Here is an 8,885-nt window from a genome sequence, read left to right as displayed (position 1 = left end):
AAGGAGACGAAGGATGAGGTCCCCACCAACAAAGACGGAGTGAAATGTGACCCTTATCACTGGTTTCTGATCCCGACCCCAAGGAGAACTCTAGCCTTGCTTCCTGGCTGCTGCTGATCACAAACCAGATTAGGGAAAATGAAAAGGCAGGCCAGCTGTCCATGACTTCCAAGCCTTTGCTCTCTGCTCCCTGGGGCAGAAAGCCACACAGGAAACAAGAACTGTCTGGGAGGCTCAAGGACTGCTGAGCGCATGGCTCTTGAGGGTGAGTGAGCTAACGTAACGGGTCAAATGTGAGAAGAGAAGAAACTGCCGGACCAGGTATCCTCAAAGCAACGAGGGACCCGTTACCCAAGTGCACCCCCCGATCTGGTTCAGGGGCTCAGCTGCAAAGCAGGAAAAGGAAGACCATCTGCCGGCAGCTAAACCCACCTCCGGGAACAGCCGCAAACTGCTGCCCGCAGAGATCTGAGTTCTGCTTTGACTCTTTTAAAAATGATGCATTTTTGGTAAAATCGTACTGGGACAGCAGGAACGAGCGAGGCCAATTAAGATCATACACAGGATTAAAAGGTTGTAAAAATTCCATCAGCCAAAGACAATCGCCTCTAAGAAAAATAACTTCTCAGATGTAAATGGGTATCTGTGCAAACACACACACATACACAGGTATGCGCTGCTATGTGCACATATATACCTATATATGTATGTATCTGTGTGCGTGCACACACACACACACACACACACACACACACACACACACACACACATATATACACATGAATGTTATGTAAAAATTATTACATTACAACTGCTATTCTGTAACCTCTTGTTTCCACAACCACAGGGCCTACTTTCAAATGGATACATGTGATTGGGTATAAAATGACACAACAATATACAGAAGAAAGAATATCCTAAGATGGATACTGTTTAAATCCACACTGTACAACTTACTAGCTGGATGGCTTTGGACTCATTTAGCCCCTCTGAGTCTCAGTCGTTAGTCTACAAAGAGGGAGATGATCAAACCGCCTCCAAGGGTTGTTAGAAAGATTAGCAAGGGCCAGCTAAAAATTAGATATTTTTATTACTGACATTCCCAGCTGCTTAAGGAAAGAAGGAAGTACCAGGTTGTCCTGAGTCCCCAAGGGCATTCTAATTCTGGGTTCTGACCCATCCCATGTGCTTATCTAGCACCTATTCAGCCTTGGAGAAGGTGACAGGGCATAGGGTGACCCTGCCAGATCATTAACAGGTGTGCCTGGCCTTGCTAAAATGCCACTAAAACATTTCTATTGACTTAACTTGAATCGAAACACATTTGTCAAGTAGTACAACTGGAGATGACGCTGCATAAAACATAGAAGCATAGAGACAACTGAACAATCATCGAATAATTGTCTGGTTTTAATTAAATCTTTAAAAAGTAAAATAAATATGTGCAAATCTATGTATTAATCTTAAATAATGTTGACGGTGTCTGCCTTAGCTGAAAGATTTTTTCACATCCCCTTTGTACCTAAGCTGATTGTAATGAGCATGTATTACTTACTTACATTTTAAAAAGTTTTTTTTCTTTTTACGAAAACAAAACAAAACAAAACAAAAAAGTACGAAATAGCAAGCATGAAAGCGGCGGCAACTCAAACAGGAGAGGAATAGAGATTCTGAGTTCCCCACGCTGGGTCAGCAAACCCCTGCTACAGTATTAAGCATATGAAGAAGTCCCCCCGAGAACTGGCCTCTCAGTGTGCCTCTGAGAAGAGGGAGCGAGGCAGGGAAGTCCAAGTGGACAGACTCGGGGGACCTCAAGGGCAGGTGGAGCCATATACCAGGTGTCACGTGACAAGCCCACATACATCCACCTGCCCGGGTACGGGCATGAGCATCCACCTGAGACGCGCATGCGCGGAGCGCTGGAGCCGGAACTGAATTTCTGGGCATCCGACGGAGCCCCAGCTGCCCTACTCCACCTGTGGGCGCCGAGAAGGGCCAGGTGGTCGTGACCCGGGGATGCTCACCTGGAGGTAGATCGCTGCCTCTTGATAATTCATCTCCCAGTTGTGTGTGGTGGGGCTCGAGGGGAAACTGTCGCCCTCTGAGCTCAGACTGGGGGCCTGGGAATCGTGGACGGCGTAGCTGCCTCCATCTGCGTTGGAAGAGGAGAGACAGAGTCACTTACGACCCGGGCTTAGGAGAATAAAGACACCGTTCGCCAGAAGAAAATGCTGGCAGTCGCCTCACGTGCTCATACCTGCGACCCGCTGCCTACAAGTCAGTGCTCCATCCCACGTACTGGGACGGCGAGCACAAGCGAGGCCAATTAAAAATATTTTCCTTTCTCTTGTTAAGTGAAAAAATGCTAGTGCGAAAGAGCACACAGAGTCTGCTATCTTGTGTGTTAAAAAGGGGCGGGAATAAGAAAACACACGGCTCTCCACTTATCTCTACAAAAAGAAACGGGAAGGATAAATCAGAACTCGATGAAACTGGCTACCCACGAGAGGAGTAGGGAGCGGGGTAGAAGTGTCACTCAACGGGAGCGACCTTTTCGTTTACTGTTGACTTTTGGAAGCATGGAAATATTCTACTTAAGTCTAAAAAAGGAAAATGCTTGGATTTGTTCCTTGGCGCAGGGTCGTCTGCTGCTGTTACCCGCTGACACCCATGCCCTCCTTTCCACTGCCCCATCTGCCTTTGGAGAACGTGCCTTGGCGCCGGCAGGCCTGCGCCAGCCCTGGCTCCAGGCAGGTGACCCAGGTACCAGGAGAGCTACTCACCTCCCCTGGACAGGGATGGCTGAAACTGGGACTTTGCCTGGGCCGGTTAGGAGGGAGGGGCTCTCTCCCCGTTGACGCTGAGGGCCGCCTCTGCCACCACGTGGGGAAAGCCTACCCCAGAAGGACGCCGACGGAGAACAACACGGTGACACAGGGAACCCGAGTTTGCAACCTCGGGACCAAGCTATGCCCGAAATCTTAGTGTTTCCCAAATCTGAGCCCATAAAGATCCCGTTTACACTCACGCCTGTGTGTGAGGTGGGTTTGTCACAACACTCAGGTGTCTCTAGGGATACGTAGTCAGTAATGGCACCGACGAAAGACCCTCAGCTTGTAAACGTATTGGGAAGAGCATTTATGATGAGATTTCGGTTCCCCATAATCCGTGCTCTAAATGAGCCACTTATCGGGGGGTGAAGAATCACGTTTCGAACCTATCGCGTGGCAGATTTTATTTTCCGCAGAGGGTCACAGCATTCTCTTTCGTCCTCCATGCCTTCTAGAATCGTGCCACTTTCCTACAAAGAGGCAGAGCCTGTGTCTCCTCCTCCAAGGGGCCAGCCTTTGCGACTGCTTTAACCGATAGGGGACGGAGGGCATAACGCTTATGACTTCCGAGGCTAGGTCATCAAAATGCTTCCACCTTTTTCTCCTGTGACCCCTGCTCTTGGAACCCAGCCACCATGTTGAGGAAGCCCACGCAGCTGGTGGAGAGGCCCGCGAGAAGATTCGAGGTCCTGTGGCCACTGCCCAGCTGAGCTCCCAGCTGACGGCCAGCACTGAACTGTCAATCAGTCGAACGAGCCATCTCAAAAATATATGCTGCAGCCCCAGTTGAGTGTCCAAGCTGACACTGTGGGGAGCAGAGATGCTGTCCCTTCACCACCCCCCTCCCCCCCCCCCCCCCGCCACACCAAACTGTAGATTCACGAGCAAAGTAAATGATGCTGTTCTTGTAAGGCACTATGTTGTGGGGTGGCTTGTTAAACAGCATCAGATATCTGATATCTAAGTACTTTATACCAGTCGACCTATTTAATTCTCACGAGAGTCCTTTGGAGAGGTAATATTATGATTGCCACTTCAGTCTTGGGGAAACGAAGGTGCAGACAGGCTGGGGACCTCCCGAGCATGTGCAGCTAATGAGAAGCAGGGCTGGGAGACCAACCTGGGCTGCTCAGCTCCGATGCAGGAGTCTGTGTGCCTCTCAAGAGGGGGAAAGACAAACAGGTGACAGGGTACTGTGGAAAGGGCCGAAAGCTCAGCAGCGGCTCCATCACTGAGCTGGAGCTACAGGCAGCAGGTGGGACATCCGGCTGCAGCTTGCACTTGATAATGCTGGCCCTTCTCTACCCAACACCAACACTTCCCCGCTCTGATCCCGGGGCCCATTTCTGAAGGAACGAAGCCCCAGGCGGAGAGAGGAAATCTGAGCGGCCACAGGCAAGCAGCTGGACAGTGCTGCGATCTCGTGTGCCCACGCCCCGTCCTCTGCCACCTTCACACGCCATGACAGAAGCTGGTGTCTGAGACACAGCAGTCCTAAGTAAAATAAATAACAGTGTGGGTAGGCGGTGACGAGCTGGCACAGATGGCAGTGGACATCGGCGCCTTCCCCGGCTCTTACTGTTCCCTCCGCCCTACCCAGGATCTCTAAGGCTGGTCTTTCCACCTCTCAGGTGTCCACCCAAACACTGTCCTCTCAGAGGCTGCCTCTGGCTTCCCCCCGGAAGTCACCTCACCATCACACTCAGTTCTCCTCCTGGGGCTGTATCGCCCTCTGGCAGGGCGTTTATTTATCTATGGGCCCGTTTACTGCCTGTTTCCCTGCCTGAAATGTCAGCTTCAAGAGCTCAGGGATTTTTGTCTTGTTCACCGAGGTGTCCCCAGAGCTCAGAATAGCGCTGGGCATGACATACAAAGTGTTCCACAAATATATCTGAATGGAAGTAAGAAGCGAAGCTCTTGCCCTAAAAATCCCAGAAGCATACTCCCATGGGACTCTTAAAGATGGCCAGTGTCTGGAGGGCAGAGCAGGAGGAGCCACTAGCAGGGCTTGGTGGCAGACCCCACCTGGAGTGCAGGGGGGGTGCCCGAGGGCATTCAGAAGGGGTGCGACATGATCTCTGTATTTTCTAAAGATCATTCTTTTAAAGATTTGTTGAAGAGGGACTGTTCTGTATAAAAGTAATTCCGGGCAGAGCCTTAAAAGGAAAAATGGAATATGACTCAACTGCTGGTGGGGGAGGGGGTAGGAGAATGGAGACTTCTCCCCTCCAGGGTGGACTTTGTTCTGGCTTCTAACTATTCTACCTTGCACTCGCTCAGAACACAGGCCTTGGCTTGGTTACTAGGTCCCAAAAGGCAAAGCCCAATAGCTTGTTTGTGACTCTTACGTGGGGGGAGGGCTCAAAGGCCCTAGATGACAAGGGCCACTGAGGGGCTTTTCGAGAAAGCCACAGGTAATTTCCAAGAGCCCCCTTCACACTGGCCTGAGTGGCTCATTTAGGGATTATAGAGAGGGCCCTTGGGGGGCCGGGAGCCAAGGTCCTTCCCTGCCTTTCATGGGCAGTGAGGCATGAGGCGGCGGTGGCAGACTTAGGCCAAGTCCAGAAGCACTCTGAGTGCATTGCAAGAGGTGGGGGCGAGGGTGCCGGTGGGGTCCAGTCAGGTGGGCTCCAGTCCCATTCTGTGTGCCGGCCCGGCCCTCACACTGGTGATTAGCAGAGACCGAGTAAGAATCGACACATGCGACATAGGACTTTGGCACCGTCCTCGCCCAGGGCAGGCCGGGTGCTTCTGGGAGAGCTGGGAAGGCAAGGTGGAGGCGTACCGCCAGGGCCCGGCAGGAGGAGACCGGACGACCTCACCACGGGGCTGTCAGGGAGCTGGCCCTCCGCTGCTTCTTCCAGGAGGATGAGGGCTGGTCCTCGCCTTGGCACGGCCGCCTTCCCAGGCGGCAGCTGGGTCGGGAACGGAGGGAAGAAGGGAAATAGACGAGCAGCGGGCAGGAGGGTGTGAGAGGCCATTTTCCTGGCTCTCACAGTAAGCCAGCTTCTGCCCTCCCAGGAGGGTTCAGAAGGGCCCGAGGAAGCCTACCGGGAACGTTCTTGGCAACCAAGATCCCACTCTGCGTCTCTGGCTACAAGTTCCCCGAAGGGAAACATCTCGTTCTGCCCTTCTGTGCCTTAGGCAGAGCGCATGCGTGTGAAAACCGGCCTGCAGCCTCTCAGGTCTGCAGGCCTCCGCCGCTAAAGATTGATTCAACACCGTGTACCTCTTAACTACCCTCCCTGAATCCTGGCGATCAGCCCCGGAAGGAGGTGAACGAAAATCACTGGCAGGAGGAGGAACTGAAAGAAACCCCTGAACTGACCCGCAGGCACTAGAATACAAAAACAATAACAGAAACGCTGCCTCAAAGCTCGAGCGAAGTTCCCCATCCAGAGGACAGGCAGACAGATCAGGATGACCTGTTTGCACAGATGGTAACGCTTCCTCCATGCTGATGTAACAGGGCCCAGACGCTCCCTGCAAAACAGCTGGCTGCTTTGCATGCAGCCTCGGAAACAGCCCTGCGGGGAGGCCACATTTCCCCTTCGCTGGAGCACAGCATGCAGCAGGGATCCTGGTGGTGCTGGGTAAATAGAAGCAGTTTCCATATGCCAGCCATAAAGCTGCACCAGGGAGGAGAGGGGAAGCACAGGCCGAGGGGAAGGCCTCTGTGACCCCGCTCCCACCCAGCCGAGAAGGGTCTGCTGAGCTGGATCAACCGCTGGGTCCTTCCTTTGGGTGGGGGGCAAGAGGTTGCTCTGGATTTTAAAAGGCCCATGAGCTCCTTGGGTGAGGCGGCTCAGATCAGAAAGAATACGAGGCAGTGACTGTTACGGGAAGGTTTATACTGAGGACCCTACACCCAGTGCGGCCCTCACTCCTTAATTCTCATTCTCTTCTGTGTACACGATCTCACGCCTTCTCAACACACACACACACCCACATACCCACACACACACACACACACATACACACGCTGCACATCCTCTTCGAGACAAAAGTAGCCCTGGTCACCCAAGTTCACCCCTAGCTGTGACCCTCCCCTCCCCCATTCACAGTCTTCATCCCCAGAGCCTTCATCCACGAACTGGGACCAGTGCCAACCGTGCTCCGGGCATCGCAGAAACAAATGCTGGAACCCGCAAAGCACTCGGAGCCCCCCGGAAACCCGTGCCCACCAGAACGACAACGAGCAATCGCCCAACCGTTCACCAGTTGTCACTGAGAGCCCCACTCCATGGGAAAAAAGCTTGACGAGGAAAATAAACCAGAGTGACACTGATGAGTTTTCCAGGCGTGGCGTCGTCACACTGCTTTCATGCCGGCTGGCTCTGCAAAGGCCCCCAGATAAACACTGGGCAAGAGACACTTTGCTGAAAACAAGCAGAGTGCACGCTTCCTCTTGCTCAGGCCTTCTCTTGCTGCTGACCGGTGGCAAGATGGTGTGGGAGGGAGACCCGCGTCACCGATGCAGTTGGTACAGGCTGCACACCCAGGCAGAGCCCGGGCCAGTACACTGACCTCCAGAAAGGCAAGAACTGGCACGGAGCCCTCCCAGTTGAATCGCTGGCCTCGAGCCCAAAACCTGTCCTGCCAAAGGCTTAAGCCAGAGGCGGAAAGGAAAAATGAAAGGCTCGTCCAGGCCGGTACCATGGGTCAAGCAGGAGCTCTGGGTTCAAAGTGGCCAGGATAATGCCCGGTGCCACCTCCGACTTTGTTTTCGGCCAGCTGACAGGAACCCGAGTGGCCAAATCCAGAGGGATTCCTTGTTGATACATAAGGCTGGCCATGGAGGCGCCCTGAACTGCCTAGGAAGTTGAGAGCAGTAGCTATCTATAAACAGGGGAGAGGAATGGAAAAGTGGGGGCGAGGGGTGGGAGAAGATCAGAAGCAACAGGCTCTGGGGAGGGGCTGGGGGAAAGAGCACCCCCTAGCGATCGAGGGCGGTGATTACCACCCTGCACGCCCACCTCCTCACTGGCTGCACAGGGACCTCGCATCCTGAGGTCACGAACACGACCTTGAGAGCATCGTTCTAGTCTTACGACATCAGGTGGTAACTTGGAGGAGAAAAAGGGAGCGTAAAGTTTACAAAGGTTGACTTTCCAGATGCCAATAAACACGGTTTAATTTGAAGAGGCGTTTATTCAGCACCCGCTGTATACCAGGCATCGTGCTAGGTGCCAGATTTGAAAAAGTAAAACCATGAATTTTGTCCTCACGGGGTTCACTATCAGGAGGCGAAAGAAGGAATGGGATTCTGGTGCATTAAAGTCATTTGTTCGTTACAGCAGCCTAGGAGAGGGTGTACCAGCAGCTGCCCTCCATGCGGGCTGGGGGGCAGAGTCAGGCAGGGACTCATGGGTAATGTCTGCGTGGGTTTTCGAAGGATGAAGGATGAAGAAGTGTCACCAGGTAGATGGGGGTCAGGTAGGAGGTAGGGGTACACTCAAGAAACGGGGAAGATTGTGCAGAAAGCACAGAGAAGCAAACAGCAGGGTGTGTGTGGGAAACCGGAGGGTTCAGGAATCCTGAAGCTTAAAGAACCAGAGACAAGGCCAATGTTCTGGGAATGGTAACAGGAATAGCGGCTCAGCCGGCACTTCCTGCGCACCAGGATTCTAAGGGTCCAAAGGCCTTGTGAACCAGAGACTGCTATCACTCCGGTGTACAGAGTGGGGAACTAAGGCCCAGAGAGGTTAAGTGATTTGCCCAGGGACACAGAGCAAGGAAGTGGCCAGGCTGGGGTTCAAGCCCAGGCAGCCTTCGCCCTTGCCCTGGCCCCTCACTGTCTCTGTCTGACAGGAGCAGGGGGCAGGCACAGCGGGCAGGCTGTAAGCGACGTTAAGGAGCGTGAACTTGAACCCCTGGGTTCTAACAGAGGAGCATTTTTGACCAGGTGTGGCGATCTTAGAAATACAGAGCTCAGATGGTCGGTCTCGATTAACCTCATAACCCCATCCACAGGGCAAAATGCAAGTTCCTCTTCCCGGGGGAGCCATGGTGACCTCGCATGTATAGGGCAGTCAATCTGCCAGGAGCCACCGA

The 8,885-nt window shown here is 53.2% G+C and overlaps 1 protein-coding gene across 5 annotated transcripts in view; it reads right to left on the bottom strand.

The window, feature by feature from the left end:
- TPCN1 (two pore segment channel 1) overlaps positions 1–8,885 on the bottom strand; it is a 69,572-nt gene that overhangs the window by 41,993 nt on the left and 18,694 nt on the right. For all 5 annotated transcript variants that reach the window (XM_023528235.1, XM_023528236.1, XM_023528239.1 and 2 more), the window contains exon 3: positions 2,025–2,152. In XM_023528235.1, the coding sequence (XP_023384003.1) occupies positions 2,025–2,152 (128 nt within the window). The remainder of the gene's footprint in view (positions 1–2,024; positions 2,153–8,885) is intronic.

This window comes from Pteropus vampyrus, unplaced genomic scaffold (genome assembly GCF_000151845.1).
Source record: "Pteropus vampyrus isolate Shadow unplaced genomic scaffold, Pvam_2.0 Scaffold23, whole genome shotgun sequence".
Classification (NCBI taxonomy): domain Eukaryota; kingdom Metazoa; phylum Chordata; class Mammalia; order Chiroptera; family Pteropodidae; genus Pteropus; species Pteropus vampyrus.
This window is presented reverse-complemented; position numbering and strand designations above follow the sequence as displayed.